The sequence below is a fragment of the Siphateles boraxobius genome, unplaced genomic scaffold, assembly GCF_051911475.1.
Source record: "Siphateles boraxobius isolate OS27281-9 unplaced genomic scaffold, OSU_SipBor_1 19, whole genome shotgun sequence".
Taxonomy (NCBI): Eukaryota; Metazoa; Chordata; class Actinopteri; order Cypriniformes; family Leuciscidae; genus Siphateles; species Siphateles boraxobius.
In genome coordinates, this window is record NW_027508799.1 from 30,094,110 (window position 1) to 30,115,764 (window position 21,655).

General features: G+C 37.1%; 1 protein-coding gene across 4 annotated transcripts in view; it reads left to right on the forward strand.

Annotated features, from left to right (window-relative positions):
- The first annotated feature begins 3,543 nt into the window (after positions 1-3,543).
- Positions 3,544-21,655, forward strand: part of chst11 (carbohydrate (chondroitin 4) sulfotransferase 11) — a 41,028-nt gene continuing 22,916 nt past the window's right edge. The window contains exons 1-2 of one of the 4 annotated variants that reach the window (XM_077234938.1): positions 3,700-3,949; positions 19,772-19,805. Coding sequence is in view for 2 of the 4 variants with exons in the window: in XM_077234936.1 (XP_077091051.1) it covers positions 3,832-3,949 (118 nt within the window). In the remaining 2 variants the exon portion in view is untranslated. Of the gene's footprint in view, positions 3,950-19,771; positions 19,806-21,655 lie in introns of all 4 variants that reach the window. The other 3 variants (XM_077234939.1, XM_077234936.1, XM_077234937.1) reach the window with 3 other exon arrangements.

The window sequence follows — 21,655 nt, forward strand, 5'->3', positions numbered from 1 at the left end:
GCTTATGCACGCATGAGCGTGCATGCGTTGGTCACCAGGGGGCGCGCTGAGGAGATTGTGAATTAAAGCTATAGAATCCAGTGCATGTGGCTGCATTTAACTACATATCTTGTGCAAATGCTTTCTAATGACCTTAATACTAAAAAAAAAATTCTTCTTCATTTGGTTTGATGATAAGATGCATGCTCACTGTCACCTGTGTACTTCGGATAATTATAATTTAATTTTATGTAGGCCTAGGAGTAAATCATAGGCTATACATTCTTCCCTCTAACGTCCTCTAATTTCCCATTCATTCCCCTTTTGCAGGTCTCAGGTAAAGATGCAAGAGCTTAATTTGACAAAGAAACCGAATGAGGTGAATTTCAAATTCCAATGCAGACTTATCATCACCAACTGTGAAAACTTTCCTTTTTTCTGCATTTAATTGCTTCATATTTTTACTTCTTTCTTCATGACTGAATGATGCACCTATGGTAAATTTAAAAATCCCATGCACAGTGAAATAAATGAAAAAGTAGACTAAATAAACGCTAAACGTTTTCTTGTGACAACACCCACAAATAACTGGCCACAAATAACTGCATTTGCATGGAGTTTCCATTCATTTTAGTCATTTTTTAGCTGTACAGTAAAAACTCCCCTCAGAGGACTCCAACACATGACCTTGTAGTTCTGGCCTAATTCCCTCTTGGGAATGGACACCTCAGAAACTGCCTCTAATAAGCAGGTCCAGAATGCAAAACCACTCATGAATTTTAAACGTTTCTGCTTCACTCAGCACTGAAAGCTGTGGACATTGAATGCATAATGATATTAGCGACTGCTTATTGAGGAGGAAATGTTGTGGCAGTTTATATCCATATAAATTAAGAATTAATTTTCAATTTGGATTTTGCCACAAAATATTCAGCACCCAACCAAGAAACTTAGGAAGATTATAGAACATATGCATGCAGCAATGGCATTAATAAATAATTAAAGGGTTAGTTCGCCCATTTAAGACATGAAGTTGTATGCAATCCTTACCAGCACTATAGTGTATACTCACTGACCCACTCTGTTGTCACCCCCCTGGTCCGAGTTCTGACCGCTGGAAGTTTTTGAATGAAGTAATCCCGGCTACTTTCCGGGGCCACAAAACTGTGCGTTTTTACGTGAAAAAAAGATTTGCGTTTCAAAGCTTGATTAATTTAACACAAAAAAAACACGCCGGGCAAAATTCATACCTCAGTTTTAATGCGGCACTATTTTCCTTCCGTTTCTATCAATCCGCGCTGCTGTCAATGTCAACAGTGCGCACGTGACGATCAGCTCTTCCATAGTGTTTACACAATCGATCGACAACAAGGTAAAAAATATTAAATTAACAATGGTGCGAACTTGTAAATTCCCAGGCTGTGACAACAAGGATGTGCCGGGATCAAAGTTCAAATTTCATCGTTTTCCTGTATCAAATATGAATATGAGACAGCTTTGGCTGGTTGCCATCGGCTACTCAGCGGGAGCTAAATTATCTCGAATAAAGGATTTTCGTGGTGTCAACTCCATATAATTATTAATTTATTAATGATTGTATTATTGTCCACTCAGTATAATAATAATGCAGTCAGATAGACTATTATATAGCCAACACTAGTCAAGACAACGTTAAATTAATAAATAAAAAACTACAAAGCAAGATGAGCGATCACACTTACTCTGCCGACATCTGACCGTCAAGTCCAGCTGGTTTGGGTCGCTTTTTCCAATTTATTTTAGGGATGTAGAAGAACGTCTCCAGGACACCTGCATTTAGCATCGAAGGGAACACGTCATTGGATGTAATGCAGACAGACGGCGCGTTGGCGTCCTCGTCAATTGAAAGGTTTTGCATCTGTGGCATGATGAGTTCCCATTCGTGGCAGCAATAGCTTTCAACCTCTGTTGGCATAACTTCACAATTGGAACAAGTGCACCACCATTTGTCATCCATCCTGCCTCTTGCTACAGCTGTGGTGGGCCCACCATCAGATTGGACAACTTCTCTGTCCTCTCGCTCTCTCTCTTCCCGTTCTTTGTCCATCTGCTCAAGTTCGGCATCGGTATACTCCGGTTCATAAAGATATCCCTTTGTCGTTGAGTTAAAATTACTGTCTTCATCTGATCCGTCTGACACTGTGCTAAAATTAGTTTCATCATCTGAAGTTTCGTAGTCGGACATGTTGTCGGCGAGTCGCGCTATCAACAGCTAATCGTCACGTGCGCACTGTTGACATTGACAGCAGCGCGGATTGATAGAAACGGAAGGAAAATAGTGCCGCATTAAAACTGAGGTATGAATTTTGCCCGGCGTGTTTTTTTTTTTGTGTTAAATTAATCAAGCTTTGAAACGCAAATCTTTTTTTCACGTAAAAACGCACAGTTTTGTGGCCCCGGAAAGTAGCCGGGATTACTTCATTCAAAAACTTCCAGCGGTCAGAACTCGGACCAGGGGGGTGACAACAGAGTGGGTCAGTGTGTATACACTATAGTGCTGGTAAGGATTGCATACAACTTCATGTCTTAAATGGGCGAACTAACCCTTTAACATTGCATTAGGCTTTCAGTTCTTATCATTGATTGGTTTCCTCTTTAAATCTGAAAAGTCATTTCTGTGATTGTGATTGTATTTGTGTTGTGTCCACGCTTAAGCACAGGGGGGCATCGACTCAGCCCTGTTTGCCCGAGGCTTTTTAATCTAACTGGTGTATAAGTTAAAATTCAATTAGCTATGTGGGGTTTCTGTATTTAGGTTTCCATTTTATTTATCTATGCAGTGTGTTGATTTATGACTTTTGGTCTGGTGATTGGGCTACTTGTTTCTTCTTCTTCTGCTTTCCAGTTTCTGCATTATTTACCAGGGCATACGGAAAAAAATCCCACCAACCTGACCACAGTCTCGTAAATTGGGATTTTTTAGGCCAGTAGTTCCCGGCTCTGATGAATTTGCTCTTGTTTATTTTTCCATTTCTTGTCATTTTATTAAAATTGTATTTATGTAGGCTATAAATGTTGTTATATCTATACTATATATATATATATGGGCTATTAATAATAATAGGCTATATAATCTAGGCTATTAATAATAATAATAATAGTAGCAATACAACGATGAATTAATTGTTAGTAATAATAATATTAATAAGAATAATAATTATTATAAAACATTTACAGAAGCTACCATAACTTTAATCTAAAATGCCATGTAATGACCTTCATAAACAACAAAACACATACATACAAATAAATAAATAAATATGATTGCTTTGTTTGAATCAGATTTACAATAGAAATAATAAGTAGGCTAGAAATTTTCCACTTTTTCCACTCATTCACTTATGCAATAACCATGCCATTCAGTGGCAGACTTTAGTTTGAGATACAGGGCCGTGGATATAATGGTATTTAGCCTACTGTACAAATGTCAAACCACTGAATAGCTACAAACCGTAAGTTTAATTGCAATTCTGCCTAAATGTATAAAGCAACATAATACACCTTTGACCTCTTTATTTAACTGCTGACGAAAACAATCAAGTTAAACTTTGAAAACTCATAAAAGCGAGAGGAAATGTGTGAAAGGATAGGTTAAATGGAAACAAAGATGAAAGCGTGGGCGCGCTCATTCAGAGGGGGCGGGGCTTCTCCACTGTAGTCTAGTGTGCGGAGGAAGCTAGCGCACTTCAGGGAGATCACGGAGATCTTTGAGACACGGACGCAGGCAGCGAGAGATCAGCATCAAACACAGACCCGCTGTACGGGGCTCGGCAGCCTCCCTCCCTCCGTCCCTCCGGCTCTCCGTGCCCAGCCATGAAACAGACGTTACTGGACCTCATGAGGATGAGTAGGATCTGCCGGATGGTGCTGGCCACTTGTTTAGGATCTTTTATTCTGGTCATCTTCTATTTCCAAAGTATGTTCCAACCAGGTAGGACTTCGTGATGGTTTCATTCTAAAGGTTTTAAGATGCTCCTTTCCCCCTTTTGTAGCCCCTGACTTGGCGATTTAGTGTGGAAGTATGTCATTCATAATCAATGAGCTGTTTGAAAGAGCGCATCGATCATCAGCAGCGAGAGTCAGTGATGTAGCTTATAGCCTACTGACTCACATCAAAGCTCCATCTCTCTGTAGCCTATCAATAATACCGTCCGCTTTTATGCATTTTAATCTTTTATTTATATGAAGCGCAATGGGTAGAGCCCGGGTACGTTGTCTAGGGTTGTGTTGTGTCTATCTATCTATCTATCTATCTATCCATCTATCTATCTATCTATCTATTGTTGTGAATTGTGAAATTGAATCTATCTATCTATCTGAATTTAAAATTTAAACCAACGGTTCCGTTTATTCCATGTTTGACCGAAACATCCATCCATCCAATATCCACATCTACTGAAACACATACACACATCTGGAAGTTCTATCAATGATGATATCAATGATGTTGGATGTATAATTACATGTGTCTGCTAGACCTTTCCATTGTCCCACCGGTTTGGTTCATCTTGTCCAAAGCATGTAGCATGTCACCTGCTTTTTGGGGGAATTCCCATGCGCTGCGGATGGTAGATCCAGATAAGGAGAATGAGACCTGTGTACTGTAGTAGTGCAGTAGTCAGTAACCGCTGTGGTCACCGGCATGGTGGAATGTCTCTGGAAACGTGAGTCATCAGCGTCACCGGCATGTGAAGGTTCTCAGCAGTCCGCTGGAATGCCCATGTCATCATCATCTTACACAGACGGGATGCTGAAACGAGACGGAGGAACTGATGAGTTCATGCACACTCATCCAGATGTTGTCTCCAGACCTGCACATGATGCTTCAGAGAAGATCAAAAGTGCACGCCGTGACATTTAACACTCAGTTACTTGTGTTTTATAGCGTCACTGAGGTTTAACAGCATCCCATGGTCTGCTGGGATGTACAGGCATTTTTTTATCATGGTGGTACAAGCAGCTGTTTCTAAAAGCATCTGTGTGTCCCACATGCTTACGAACAATGTCTAATACAACAGTCTCCCTTATGCTCTGCATTGGCTTGACAGGTGTTTCAGTTTCCTCTTCTGTGTATGTGTGTGTGTGTGTGTGTGTGTGTGTGTGTGTGTCTATGGTCGCATGCCCTTGCTCTTTTGTCCTTTCCTCCCCCCGTGTGACCTGATTTTGCACTCTAGCCTACAAACATACCCCGAGAACACACTGGCGCACAAACACAGATACACTCACATTAGAAAGAGCCTCAAGTGGACCTGAGCAGTTGAGTGACAGGGCTGACGTCATGCTCCAGTGTGTTTGTGATGAACAGAGAATGAGGACATCCGTAAGAAAAATGAGATCTTTTAAAAGGAATATTCCAGGTTCAATACAAGTTAAGCTCAACCGACAGCATTTGCGGCTTAATGTTGATTTCAACAAAAATGTTCTTAAAAAAGGCATGGAAAATGGAAATAAAAAAAACACTGCCCCCAAAACACTGTTATCGTGTAAATAAACGGCCCAAACGCATAACAAGCTTTTATAAGAACAATTAAAGTGCTTTAATAATATGATAGATTTCCTTTTTGTGGTTATCAACATTTGAACTTGGAATTTTTCTTTAACATAATTCTGTGCTCAGATTTGTCAATAAAGAAAGAAAAAAAAAATTCTCATCACATTCCTCCATGTTAAAGTTGTTTGTTAATGTTATCCACGTTCATTTTATAGCTCAATTGTCTCTATTTTTATTTCTCCGGAGGAATTTTAGAAGAAACATCTGAGAAAAAGTTACTGAAATGAAGAATAACTGAGAACTCATGATAAGAGCAACCTCTTGAGTGTGACAGTTTTCCTCTTGGCAGGACTGGAGGGATAGAAAAGAGAAGGAATTATAGGTGTGGGAAGGAACCAAAATGAGTTGTCTTAGAAGAAAGGAGATAAGGAATGTCTGCAGGGAGTTCTACATTCCTTAAGGGTTGGTTACTCAAGACTGGGATGAGGACTCAGACCAGAAGACCGAAGAATCCCGGTTCTTCCTGAGAGCTCCAATAAGGCTGTTTCTGTATTTGTGTGACTGACTTTCCCTGACGCACAGCAGTCTTTCTTCTTCATCTTCCGAGTCTGTTGAGGAGGCCTGGCATTTGATGTCTATGAATTATAAAGGTCACGTCAACATGGAAACAAATGACATATCAAAGCTCAAATCACACTGACTGTTTGCCATTGCGTAAGTGTTTGCCTGCCAGTTCCAAGCTCATTGTTGTCGTTGTTTTTTTTCTGCGTCCATTATTTGGAGAGTGCATATGCAGGATATCCTGTTTGTGTGATCTTGGTGGGTCCGTTCGTTGTTTTCCAAGCCATCAGCTCACACACACCCACATGCTCAAGCTGGGCCCACAGAGATTTGGACACTGGTACAACTGCAGGAGGCATATTTCAGAATACATTTTTAGAATATTCTGTAACAATGTTATATATATATATATATATATATATATATATATATATATATATATATATATATCAAATTCTGTAATAAAATAACTAATACATTAAAAACAATTTATTTAATTAATATTATAATTACATAAACATTCATATTTTCAATTAAGAATATTTTATAATATAACATTCTTTCTTTCTTTAATATATTATAATATTCTATAATATTCTCATTTTAATTACAATAATATATTATATATTTGTAATAATATTCAAAATAATATTTTTTTTTGTAATACTATAACTGTAATAATAAATCAATTAAAATAATATTATTTTAAGAATAGGCTAATATTGTAATAATTATAATAATTAATGAATTAATTCAGAAAACATTTGTATAATATATTATTCTGTAATAATTGTATTTAATTACAATAATATATATATATATATATATATATATATATAATAGTACATTCTGTAATAATGTAATTATAAATTAATTAAAATAATATTATAGGAGACATGTGGACACTTGTGTACAGCTGGAGTATCAACATTCGAGAATCAGTGTTATTCAGACACATACAATTTATCCAAATAAGCTTCAAGCTAAATTATTTTGCCTTTGTAACATAAATGTAGTAGTGAGATAAGGTTTGTTTAATGGGCCTGATTCACATTCTCTTCACTGCACTTGTTATTATTGCGCTGAGCCTCGTGTTCGAGCCAGAGATTGTGTCATTGGAGCCCACCAAAGCAATTTGGTTGATATCCATCTGCTGAAACGGATTGAATTTGTGGCTCACACTTTCTGATTCATGTTTTTGGTCGGCATGCGAACATCTGCTGCCATCAAACCTGGCCCACACATGCCCTGATAAGCTTGGATCTTTGCAGAATGCCAACTGAATAGGAATACCCTGCATATCTGAAAGTCTTCCTCCTCCTTTCATTTTCGTTGATGTCAAAAGCCCCGCATGAAGACAGACCGCCTCATGCTTTCTGCACATCTGTCCGCCTCTGTCTTGCCCTTTCCGTCTCTCCGATGGTTAATTGTTAAAGCTGTGTGAGATAAAAGGTGTGCACATGTTTGTGGTTTATGAGTCAGCCCATTAGGCTCATTAAGCTCAGCTTGCACCGTCTGCGGAGTGTTGTCGTGGGAGGAGCCGTGTCTTAATGATGGAAAACGACTTAAGTGTCTTTTACCAAATTCAACATCTGGATGCCAGCCACCCGCATCTGGAGGAAGCTGGAGGAATGTTGAGATCTCTGTGTATGGCTGATTATGTCCTTAATCTAATAATAACTTTGCTTTTTTTGGAGCCGGTGCTTTAAATGTTTTGGTAAAGTGAGTTTGTGTTGCGTGATTATGTGTTGCTCCTTTTTCGAATTTGATAATTACAGAGTTGTGGGGTCATGGTGTGTGCAGATTCCAGAAGAAGTGCTCCGAGGTTGCTCTTTTATAGCCGAGGAGAGATAAAGTTCTCGGATATGCTATATTTAAGTGACTTGGTCTTGATTATTTTCCTGAAAGTCCTTAGGGGAAATAAATAGACACAGACTTGGACATACAGTAAAAGTACAGAGGTATAAAAATGACTGCGTGTGCTGATATTTTTAACTTTGATGAAAAAAGTTTGGGATCTTTTGTTCAGCAGGACTTCTAGGAGAAAGAAATGAGATTTGTTTTTGTTCCAATGGGCATAATGAAAAGTGTGTGTGTTTATGTGTGTGTGTGTTTGTCTGTGTGTGTGTGTGTGTGTGTGTGTGTTTGTCTCTCATTAGGGCGTTTGTCAGCCTGCTAGCTAGCATATCATTATGCTCTACGTGGAGTGTCAGCGCGTGCTGAATTGAGTGTCTTGTTGGCGAGAGTATTGATACGCATTGATCTTGCCGTATGACTTGAGCTCTAGACTGTTAATGGGAGAAGAGGGTCCTAACCACATTTGGCTATTGTTTATGCCCGTTACCATGGCGACGGGAAGATTTTTCATCTGTGACAGTATGAACGATGAAGGGTTAAGAATATCTAAGAAAAACACACACGCGCACGCGCGCAAAAGACACAATTAGCTGAAATTACACACCGGGATTGGAACGTCTCATTGATGCTCCACACATATCAAATATCACAGCAGAGATTTCTTACAAAACGCTTCTTAGATCTTGGTTTCCCTTTGTGTTATTTGGGTGAATCTCACAAAACTTGTTAAATACCAGTCTGGGTCATATTTAACCATAACATAAAAAAAGGAAACTATAGTTTGCCTAAAGAAAATAAAGTTTTAGGATCATAATTCAATTAGCTTTTTTTGCATTTTCTTGACAATGAATCCCCAATCCCCCACCAGTTCTCATTATAATGCAAAATGCAAACAATGCAAAAATATATTATTATCATATTATTATTATAATACATACATACACGCACATATATTTATAAACTGTTATGTTAGATTCGATTAATTACGATTAATCGCTTTGACAGCACTAATACAATATAATATCATATATTTATTTATTATATATTATATATATATATATATACACACACACACAATATTACAATTGAAATTTATATCAAAGTATTTATTGCACAGAATTTGATTTAATAATGGGACGGGTGATCTAAACAAGAAAATAATGTCACATTGCAAAATATAATTTCTTTTTTTTATTCCTTTTAATTATTGGTTCTGAAATATGACCTACACTTTTCTTTGTGAAATTCAGCGCTGCAGGTACAGTTTTTCACAATCAGACTAAGCAAGTCTGGGGTTTTGTTCAGAATTAATTACGTTCTTTAAAAGAGCTAAAGTGAATTATGGTTTTTAATAAGGGCAACGGTTTGACAGTGCATGTATGCTTTCAGGAGGGGTGTGTATTTATACAGACTTCTCCTGATCAGGGTGTAAAAATGGCCGTTAATAGCCATATAAGAGTTATCTAACACTATCCGCTAGTTCTAAACAAGCATGCTTGTCTTAAACACTCACATTTATATATGTGCATGTTGATTTGTTCTAGCAATACCTGAAAGCTCATCCTGTCCATTGATTAAAAAATATTTATCAGTGCTGCAGGCTAAAGGAAAGAGAGAGGACCAAAGAGAACATTAGACAAAGAAAAGAGCGAACTCGAGTGAGAAAATATGCGACAGCGGAGAAATACCACATTTCACGGGGTGTAAGCGATCACCATGGAAACAGCGGCATGTATGATGTGTGTTTTGGGGGGATGGGGTGTGAGAGTGTAAACAGGTGTTCACACGTGTGCGTGTGTGTTAGTGGAGTGGATGCTTTTCTTTTGTATGTTTGTAAGCATGTGGACATGAAGGCTCACTCCCTTGAATAATAAGATGATGGGTGGATACAGTGAGAATCCATGGCTATTAATAAAAAGTTTATTTATCCAGTTTAATCCCTCTTCTGCACTGAACATACACAAATGAAGGAGTGAGAGCAATTGCTTGGGGCCTGAAGAGACACATTATTATTGATATGAGCATAACGGATGTGAAAAAGAGAAAGCAAAACAGAAATCAAGAGAGCGTGTAGCGCATGCATAAATTGCAGTGTTGGCGGGATAGAATCATTAAAAATTGGGTGCAAAAGCATAAACATATACCCGGCTTTTATGATTTTTTTACTTAATGTGCATTAACAAGATAATAGGCTACTATTTAAGTAAATGTATATTTTACCACCATTTCAAACGACTTTTTTCCGCATTTGAAATGTGTCATTTCTGTACCACAAGTGTCACTAAAACAATATTGACTGTTTTCAAAAAGGTTTCCCCAAACACTCCTCTCATCTGCCATTGGTTGGACAAACTGATAGTCCCACCCCCAAACTAACGACCCATTGATTGAGCCATTTCAACATCCAAAAAAATGTCTAAGCATCCTTTACTAATTTGAAAACTTCACGTTAAACAGCAAATTTCGCACCACCATTGCTTTAAGATTTTAGACAAAATATTGTCAGTTACTTTGTCTTTTTTCGCTCCTCTTAACAAAAATATTTGAGAACTGGGTAGAAGCATTTCATTCTGAATCCTGAATGAATCAGTGTTTTTGAACAAAACAATTAAGTGAAAGGTTAAGTGACTCAATCATAAAGACAGAGGCTGCGTCTGAAATCGCATACTTCCCTACTAAGTAGTAGGTGAAAAACAGTATGTGACAAAAGAAGTATGTCCGAATTAACAGTACTCATAAAATCAAAAAGTACCCGGATGACACACTTCTTCTGGTGAAATTCTAAAGTGTGCCTACGATGGACACTTTACTATCCCATGAGGCAGTGAAGTGGCATAACTGATGCTGTTAGGTCACATGGTAATGACAACATGGCGAATGTTGTATGTTCAGATTAGATTCACACACTTTTTTAGCGGTCGTGAAGCAATTACTTATTCAAAATAAGTATTCAAGAGAGTATGCCATTTCATACGCAGCCAGTCACTTGCTTCGTTCCTGAATGAATAGTTGTTGAACAAATTGGTTAAGTGAATGATTCAATGACTCACTCATAATTATAGTAACTTGTTTCATTCCTGAATTAATCCGCGTGTTTGAACAAACCGAATTGACAGAAAGTAAAATGATAACTAAAGTTTAAAGACCAAAACTATAACGCAAACAACACAGAGGAACAATATTGTTGGAATCACTTTCAGAATTTTTTTTTTTGTTGCTGATGAACGATAAAAACATTGACAGCCAATTAGAATCGACTTTAAAGCGCTTGAGCATTTTAGAGTGGTAGACATAACTGCACATACTTATAATAAACAGAATGTGTGTGTTTGTGACACTGTTGAAGGTCCTGGTATAATTTGCATCGAGTGTGACTCTTCTTGGTTTGACTACTGTTACCCCCCCCCCCCCCCCTCTTTAGGCTATTTTAAGATCTCACTGTTGCATAGTCCTCTTCCAGTCTGTAATTTTGTGGTATGTGTATGTGTGTGTGTATTTCAGTTACTTTAAAACCATACAATTTTCCTTTGAGAAAAAGGAAGAGAAACTTTAGCAGTAACATGGATGCTATTTAGTGAACAGATCGTATTGCACGTGGAAGAGTGTGTGTGTGTTTGAGTGAATAATAGTGCTGTATAGAGCGGCTCACATACGTGCAAATCCTGGACAAAGTCCGATTATTAAGAAGTCTCAATGCTGTTGCTGTTCGCTTTTCTAACTCACATTTTTAGTACATTTTCTTGGTTTCAAAAGTACGCCCTTGGCCGTGACATGAAGACATCCCATAAGTGTACTTCCTGTTCATGTTCCCATGGCAACAGTTCCAGTGGCCCTTAGTGGGCTTTTTTGGTAAGAGGTAACGGGTGATTTACGGGCCTGATTTTCTGAGCATGCTCCAAATAGTAACACAAGACAAAGAGCCAAAACAGTGTTGAACACAGCTCACACAGACAGCATCGCACGGCAGTTCACTGCTTCATACTCCATGCTCATTCACATACATAAAGCTGATTGTTCTCTGATTTTGTCTCATAAAAGCAGCCGTTGTTTAAAATCATCTAAAAGACAGTGAGGTTTATTTCATGGAATTCAACTATTCTTTTTGTGGATCCTTTATTTGTTGTCATCTGCTTTATAGGGCTTTCACAATTATGACTTTTCCGCTGAGGATTAATACAAATTACTGTGATTAATTATTTATTGTCTTTTTGTTCATGCCATTTAAATATATGATATGAAATGTATAAATTCTCATAATCAAATAAAACATTGAACTGGGTACCATCAAATTTTTTTTTTTTAAATAAACTGAAATTTAAAAATTATTTTTTTTTATAAATTTTAAAATATTTATACTTTATTCACTCTGTTGATTTTTTGGAACCTAGTCAAACTAAATATGATAGTAAATTATTATTATTAATACAATTTTGAATATTATTTTTTAGATTAAATGTTTATTAATATTGTCTGTTTTGATTTTAGTAAACAAATTACTATAATTTATATTATTATTATAATTGGAATATTATTGTCTAAATTATTATTGTTATTTTTATTAATGTTGTTTTAAAATGTTCTTAATAATAATTTGGATTAATATTGTTTATTAATATTATAGTTAATAATAATCATAATTATGTTTAAATAATATTGACATTTTATTAATATTAACAAACTTTTGTGACGTAGCATTTCATTAGTCTTACACAGTACCTGCAACGGCCAAATATATTTGGGATGCTTGTGTAATAAAGTCAACCTAGAGCATTTTGGGTTCACAATGGATGTTAAAAGTGAAAAGAGTCAAAAGGAGCCGCACATCTTCTATAATGGAGTTTGTTTTGGGCAATCAAAAAAAACGTCCTGCTGTAGATTTCAGGCTATTTGTGTTTGGAATGTAAAGTGCATAACAAATCGCAGTTATTTCAAAAGATCACATATAGCCATATATAATTGATAACACTGTAAAGAACAGCAACTGTAACATTTGTCAAGGTGAGCGGAGCACCAGAGGGAGAGGAGATTCAGACTGGAAAATGCTTGAACCGCACTTGTAATTTGGAGGTTGTCTGATTTAATGACGCTAATTAAAGGTGTAAGTGGGTGATCTAATCAAAGCGCACTCTAAACAGAAGGACTGTGGATGTGAGAGGCCCATCAGTCTGACCCCCCCGTGCTGAGCAGTAATGGTACGCTCCCGTGTAATGGACTGCATGGATCACTGTTGTGTGTCTCTGGGGTGGGATCAGTCGGTGAGCACATTATTTGGGTTGCTCTATCTTTTCCTCATTCCACTCTCAGTCTAAAACATTCATGAGGGTTCCTCGGGACAAATCGGTACCAGTCTCGTGCAGTTAGACCGTGACTAATAGCATAAGGCCGCCCACTTAGACAGGAAGACAACATCTGACACACATGAAAAGCAGGCAGCCAACTACAATCTGTTGTTTTTAGGTGTCGTTTAGGGGCTGCTTTACAGTAAAACGAGTTGCAAATGATTGCTGACTGATCGCAGGAAAGTTGTGTGCATAAAAACGAGCGACAAAAGAATAAAAAGGATTGCAATACATGCTTGTGAGGATTGTAAACGTCTGCGTGCTTTTTCCTCTCATTACAGTGTGGTGAAGAAGGCTGTGTATTATGTTTATACATTGAGCAGGGCTTGCAAAATCGCTAGCCCGACGTCCCGGGGCTATTGTGTTTTTAAGTCGGGCTACCAAAATGTTTTGACACTGCAGAAGGAAGAGAGCTGGTTTTAAACAGCTCAGAGATGATGATTGAAGTAACGCCGTGGCTGAAGTGTTGTAGTGTCATTTGTCTTCTGAGCATCTGGCTGACGGTTGTTTGCTTCTCCATATCCAACCATACATTAGACCTCCACTGGTTCCTGCTGATTATAGATCTTCTGCTGCTCTGAATGGCGCAGTCTCAGTTAACACAGGGTTTAGCTTCAGATTTGGACACTGTGGGTTTGAATTGAATCAGTTTTTATTTGTTGTTTTTCTGTCCTGCAGCCTCTGTTTGCTTATCTTCTCTCCTCCATCTTCTTCTTTAAGGGTGCGTTCATACAGAATTAGAGGTTTGTGGTTGAAGCGTGTTTGAGAGAGGAGAAATTCTGACCCAGCAGCTATAAATAGAAACTGGCTTGCTTCACAAAGAGAGTTATAATATATAGTTACATATACTGTAGTATATATACTAAAGTATGTAACTATAAGTGTTTCTGCCTAAATTTGTATATTTTTTCAGTTTTAATTATTTTTTGGACATTTATGTTAATCACTTACAATGATCTAGCTCTGTCAAACGAGGAATAGAAATCCAACATGTTAGTTTAGGTAGACTGTAAAAATTAAATATGTGCAGTTGTTACCTCATTGTCAGCAGGATTTTTGTTGTTTGCAACCCATTTTGCTTCCATAATGTGACATATCTTTGAGTGAAACAATAAAAAATGTAGGATGGGACTGGATGTAGGGTTTTATCCATCAGGAAGTGATTGGATCATGAAAAATGGCCATTAGACCTATACGTTTGCTAAGTAGCTAAGTAATGCCTATTTGGCAAATGGTTAATATTATCTAATGGCCAACACAACCAACTGTAAGTGACATCAGCGTTAAAAGAGAGTTGTTTCAGAGGATTATATGTTTTATTATTTTATGTAATTATAGAATTTCTTTTTTTTTTACATGCATTGATCATTTGTTTACATTTAGACCAGGGACATGAATTAGTATAAATAGTATAATTTGATTTCGTGTTGAGTTTAAAGAGCTATATCTACTTGACCTGACCCTTACACTTTTCGGGTGTTAGGTTGTTTCAGTCATATTACACATCATTTTTTACTTAAATAAAATAAGTTAATTTAGATGTTACCACATTAAACAATTTTTTAGCTACCTAACAAAGCTTTTTTTTTAACACAGTGTAATTAAAATCAGCAGCCATCTATGCACACTGAAATTCAATCTATCATTTGGGAATGAGACAAAATGTAGATCTCTTTAATGACAGAACATCCTGAAATGGAGACTAAATGCTTTTTAATGCCTATGGGGACCATATACTCTTCTAACATGCCACAACATTATACAGCTCAGTTAGATGCTTTTATTTTAATTGCTGAGTCTAGTTTTGAGAGATTTATTTACATTTTTGAAGCTATTTTCTGAACACCCATTTAAAGTGATTTATTCCATTTCTGCCTCATTTTTAATCTGTAAAAGCCACTGTGATGGGCGGTATACATGTTAGGCAAGCAAATTTGGTGAGAGAGATGGATATGTTTGGAGAGAGGCATATTGATTAAAGGGTCACATTCATGCACTCCACTCTCTAAAACTTATGGTGCGTAAACACTTCAGAGAGTTTATCAGATACCTCATTTTTGCTTCAAAGAGCTTAAGTATCCATCATTTTATTTCCCAGAGTCCCCGGTATAAACAAACGTCCGCCATCTGCCAGGTTTGCAGCTTGATGTCACCCGGAGTGTTGTCAGATGTGGTTAGTAGTTGTATTTCCCAACAAAATTGTCCACAATGACCTGAAATCAAAAGTAGTTACAGAGAGGAGAATTTCCATCAGAATAAGAAAGAGAGAATGCAATACCAAAGTTCTTGAAAGGAATAGTTTACTCAAAAATGACATAATTTACCGAAACCACATGACTTTCTTTTTTCTGTGGAAAACTGAGCAAACTATGCTAATGAATCAGACGTTTTGAACGAAATAGTGAAGTGAAGGATTCAGTAATCGAATATCATATTTGCTTCGTCTCCAAGCAAAACACAGTATAGTGTTTTGTTTCTGAATGTTTCAGAGTTTTGGAATGAAACGGTTAAGTGATTGATTCAATATTTGAATATTAGATTTGCCGCATTTCCAAGCAAAACACAGCAAAAGTTGGTGGTATTTAGATTCTGAATGAATCTACGTTTTTGAAGGAATCCGTTAAGCTAATGATTTAATGATTCACTCATAAAGACAGCCACGTGTTTCTTTTCTGAATGATTCAGTGTTTTTAAATGAATAATTATGTTGAGCAAATGATTCAGTGATTCACTTGTAGAGAGTCTACAATCATACATTCTTTTAAGTCAATGAAAAACTTCTCCTCTGCCATAGTTTTCACATCTTGAGGCAGCATATTTACATGTGATTCTGATTCTATTATCATAATTATTTAGATGTGTGTTTGGGTGAACTATTCCATCTTAGTACTGTATAACCTGCACTAACTCTTCAAAGCTTTGTGTGAGAAGCACAAGTCTTTGATCACTATACAGAATGCAAGATAAAATGAAGCTTCTGAGCTCTTGCAGTTGAAATGACAACGGCTGTAGACAAGTGTCTGTTTCCAAACCAGGATGTCTTTGTTCCTATGGGAGTGCTTTGGCTTTAGTTGGAATGTGAACAATGACTACAGGCCGCATTTCAACTATCTTTTTCTTTTCTTTTTCCCCCTGTCTCTTCTCTTTAGCTGACTCAAGCACTTCCTTCCATCTTCGAGACTAGCTAATTACCCACATGGGCACACAGAGCGGTGCTTAGCGTTGGCCTGGAAACGCTCTTGACAACCCACCGATGATTTTAAGCTTTATTGCATCATCATCGATGATGTCAGAAAGTATCATGATTCTTAACCTCAGGATCTATACGAGGCTCTCGTGGGCATTATACAGCAAAGTCAAGAGAGAAAGATTTCAAATGTGGGAAGTCATGTCATAGTCTTTCTTGAAAGGTGAGAGGTTTGGCTGATTGGATCGATAATAATTGCATATGCAAAACACAAAAGGTCAGTTATGTTGTCTTATTGTTATATTATGAGGTCAGTGTGTGTTTGGAAACCTCTCGTCATTATGGGTGTGTGTGGTCTGTGACTGTGAGTGAATGCACTGTATTGTTTGACTGTCTCTTGTGTTTTGTTTTGATGGATGGAGCCTTTGAGTGGCAGATGGCTCTCCAGCCTGCAGACGTGTTATCACACACCAGGGGGTCCACACACACAAACACAACAACACAACTCAGTGCATTAGACCACCAACATGTCGACTTCTTTAATTGAGGGGAGGGTTTTCCCCTTTTCATTTACTAAATATGGCGCTTTCCACAAGTAGGGTACAAAATAAAGCTTAAGAAGTCTTAAAAATGATTTTTTTCTGTGCCACTGGCATCACCAATGACTGTTTACTTATTTTTTTTTTATAGGGGAACAAATTATACACTACAGCTTTAACATTCAAAAAATTTTGTTGGTTCACCTCATAAATATTTTATGAGCTGTGTTAGTTTCTATATAACTCTTTCAATGTTGTTACCAAAATGTACCAAGATTTTTTTTTGTGGGATTTCATTATTTAAAAAAAACAATCCTAAATATAAACATGAAATAAATAAAAACATCAAAATGGGTCATCAAAAGGGTCGCACATTTAGCCTATGCTAAACTCACTGGGGCTATGTTGGGATAAAATAAAATATTAAAATGAAATGAAATAAAAATATTCAACAAATAAAATGAAATGATAAAATATTAATATTCAAATATATGTAATATTTGTTTATATAATAAATTATATTTGTGTAAAGTATTAAACATTTAAATATATTAAAAATATGTGAATTAAAAAAACTGAGAAGGTATTTACTAGGTATTTAATAATAGTTTATTTTGTATTTACTAAGTAAATTTGTGCATTAAATTTGACATTAAAAAAAAATCTCTAAACAACTTGGGATTTGATATCTTTAAAAATAATGAAATGCTAATTTGCACAATATTTGTGCAAAGTGCCATATTTACCTGACTTTTGTTCATCTTCGGAACACAAATGAAGATTTAAAACAATAAAATCTGAGCCAGTTCTGCACTCTCCATTGACAGCAAAGCAACTACCACTGACTCTTTAAAAAGTTCATAAAGAGATCATAAAACGAAGGGAGGTTTAGCCCAAGAGTCACAAGACATGATCGCTTTTTGATGAACAGATTGAATATAGGCTTTTATTCACATATAAACATCAGCGTACATAAACTGAAGCTCAACTGAACCTGCTTGATGCACGAGAACAAACCTCATTGGTTCTTACAGAAGCTCAAACTTGCTGCGTAACACGAGAATGAACCTCATTAGTTTTAAAATCACTTTATGAACTGTTCGAAGTGGTAGTTGCACAGCTGTTTATGGAGGGACACAAATAGTTTCACCCTTTAATGACAGTGCATGTATAGTATAATAAGAAATCAGTGTGTTTGTGTTAGTATTGATGCCGATTCAGCTCAGATGGTCAAGATCTGGTCAGATGATCAGATGGGCAGCCAAACTCAGTCATCAGCCATCAATTTGTCTGATCATGATCTGCTTCTTACTATCATTGCCATCTTGTTTGTCTGTGAGAGAGTATCTGATTGAGTATCTTCCATCAGAGTTTGCAGGTCACCTTTAAATTTGATAGCATCTTGACAGTGAGTTAGGGCCGAACTGAAGTCTGAAATACTGCACGTGTTTTGGAATAATCTTTGAATCTATGTTTTGTGTGTTTTGCATGACGCTGTTGTTTTTGGCCTAGAGTTGGACAGATGCAGATAATCCTGCGACCACCTGCAGTGCAGATCAAAACAGCAGAGGAAAATATTTGCTGCAAATATATGAATACGAAAGTGCTTTCGGTGACATCCGTATACCCGTTGTTTGTGAGTTTGAAGGACGTGAAGCCATTTTTCTCTGCCTGTCTTCAAGGTGACACGTTTGTCGGCTAGTTTCAGATGTAATGTGATCTGAGGGACAATATGGACGGATGGAGACGCAGAGGGAAGAACGAGATGAATGAATAATGACAGCCTGGGTCGGCCAAAGAAAAAGCATGTGTACATTCATTTTGCACAAGGACAGTGATACAAAGATGAAGAGGGAAAGAACAGGAAATAAAAGGATGCAGATTCATCCCGATAGTCTCAAGAAAGAGTTTGGATAATGAAAACGGCTCTGTGTGTGTGTGTCACATTCAATATGCAATTAGAGTGCTGTGTCGGCATCACGACGCCAGGATGCTGACACACTCATAAAAAGCCCCACAAACAACTCAAATACACACACAGCAGAGGTCTTGTGAGGTATAATGCAGTTAGTAGTCATATTCACGACTCTGAGCCGGCTTTTGCCTAAATTGTGGGGAACAAATATCCCCTCAAGGGCAGTAAAACTTGTAATCACCTACAATGGAAGACAAGCAAACAGTCCCCATGAGGAAAACGCCTAAATAAACAGACTAAATAATGCCTTAATGGAGGTTTTCTGTGAAGGTTAGGAGATAAAAACATCATTAGCTCAGTATAAAAACAATAGAAATCAATGGAAAGTCCCCACTATGACAGAAAATAACAAACATGGGCTATTAAAATCCAATCTCCCAGCTCTCCTTAGCTCTGATTCAACGTTCTTGACCTGCAATCCTAGTTCCAGACACTGAGATGACCACTTTTACAGCACTCACCCACACACGCCTCTGATGAAATATAGTAGGAGAACATGACAAACACATCTTAACTTGTCTGACTAAGTGTATAGCCAGACATATGCGTGAAGACACTTTATTTTGTGGTTTCTGACTGAGTCAGTCATCTGAGGTGAAGGAAACACTTTGAATTTATATACGGACACCTTAAAGGGCTAGTTCACCCAAAATGAACATTCACCCTCATGTTTCTCCAGACCTGTATGACTTTCTTTCTTCTGTGGAACACAAAAGTGTCTTTTTTTTTTTTTCTCAATGAAAGTCAATTATTGCTTAGGACTTTCATTATATGTTTCAAAATATGTTCTTTTGTGTTTCGCAGAAGGAAAGACATACACATTTGGAACGACATTAGGGTAAGTAAATGAGAATTTACAATTTTGGGTGAACTGTCCCTTAAGAACAACTCTTACACAGCGCACACACAATATTTTTCACATCTGTAAAAGTCGATTAGGCTGAACCTATCTGACAAAAGAGCTTAATGCAACACACGCACACACTCGAGCTCGTTCATTAAGTCATAGGTGAATGGGTCAGATCATTCTGTGGTTGTCTGGGTGCAGTGAGTCAGAATATTTCATTTTAAGTTCCTACACACACTTCTGACTACTCAGATTAAGAAAATATAAAATAGAACATTTCATTGCTGAACTTTCTACAATGCTAATATATTCTCCAATTTCAGCTGTCTTTTAAAGACCCTCATTGCCATCATAGTAATTGTTATTTGAAAAATAACAAAATTATAATTAGAGAATTAAATGCTTGAGCAAAAGAGAAACGAGAAAATGCCAGCAAAGTTAATCAGTGAAAGTGGACAATCTGCCCAGATGTCCGTGTCCGGTGGGAAGCAAACACACACTTCCTGTCAGTCCATGTAAATACACACACACACACACACACACACACACACACACACACACACACACACACACACACACACACACACACACACACACACACACACACACACACACACACACACACACACACACACACACACACACACACACACACACACACACACACAAACAACACACGCACACACACTCAATGCTTATCAGTCGTTGTTTAATGAAGTCACCCAAACACATTGTAAATATTGAACTCTTAGTGGAAAGCTAATTCAAACCATAATGAGATTGAAGCCTTGTCTTTTTCCACAAGGAAAAAATTATGAATAAACTAGTCTTACAAAAAAGCAATGTACCTTGAGGATATCAGATGGTATATATATAGTATTTATTTAGATGATACTCCAAGGTACTTTAAAGAATACTATGGAAAAAAAAATGTCATGGGACAAGTCCCCCAAAAAAAAGGCATTTCCATGGGACATGTCCAAAAAAACAAAGCATTTCCATGGGACATGTCCAAAAACACACGGTATTTCCATGGGATATGCCCCACCCACTAACACATGCCATTTCCATTGGACAAGTCCAAAAATAAACAAAAAAACATAGCATTTCAATCGGACATGCCCTCTGAAAAAAATATGGCTTTACTCACTACCACAATAATGCAACGCGTTTAAATTATTTTCATGCGCTTTTATTAATTAATCAGCATATCCATGCTAATTAATTTTCACTTTCAATTGATTGACAGACCTAGTATTTTTGTTTTCTTTTTTCTTTAATGGGAAATGGTTAAAATAAAAATAAAAATCTGGCTGTGTTTTTGTGTGTTGGCGGGGATCTGATGGCCTGTATTTGTGCAAATGGAGCCCCGTCATCTTTATTGACTAAAAACATATTTTTTATTACTGTGAATGTGAGTTTATGAGTGAGTGCATTTTAGTTGCAGTCTGACTTATGATTTTGTGTGCTCAGATCGGTGATAAGGTTGATGTGTTTTAGAGTATGTGATGGGTAGATAGAAACAGATTAATCCTCCGGTATACCATAATCCTCGGCTGATGGATGGCTGCAGATATGCGACTATGTGATCATGGTTCGGAGGAAACCGGCCTGCTGGGAATGAGCAGTGCAAGGTCATGTGTACAGCTGGGCTAGTTAATAATCCAAAGTTTTTATATGCAGCTATTTCTCTGTTTCAGTATCTATATATTAGTGCTGTTCATTGGCTGTAAACTGTGTTTAGGAGGCTAAAGCATTCCTGCTTTACTCATTTAGTTTTCTGATTTCCCTTAGGGCTAAACAAGATATCTGTGCCTCAGGTTCTTTAGTTTCCCGGCTCT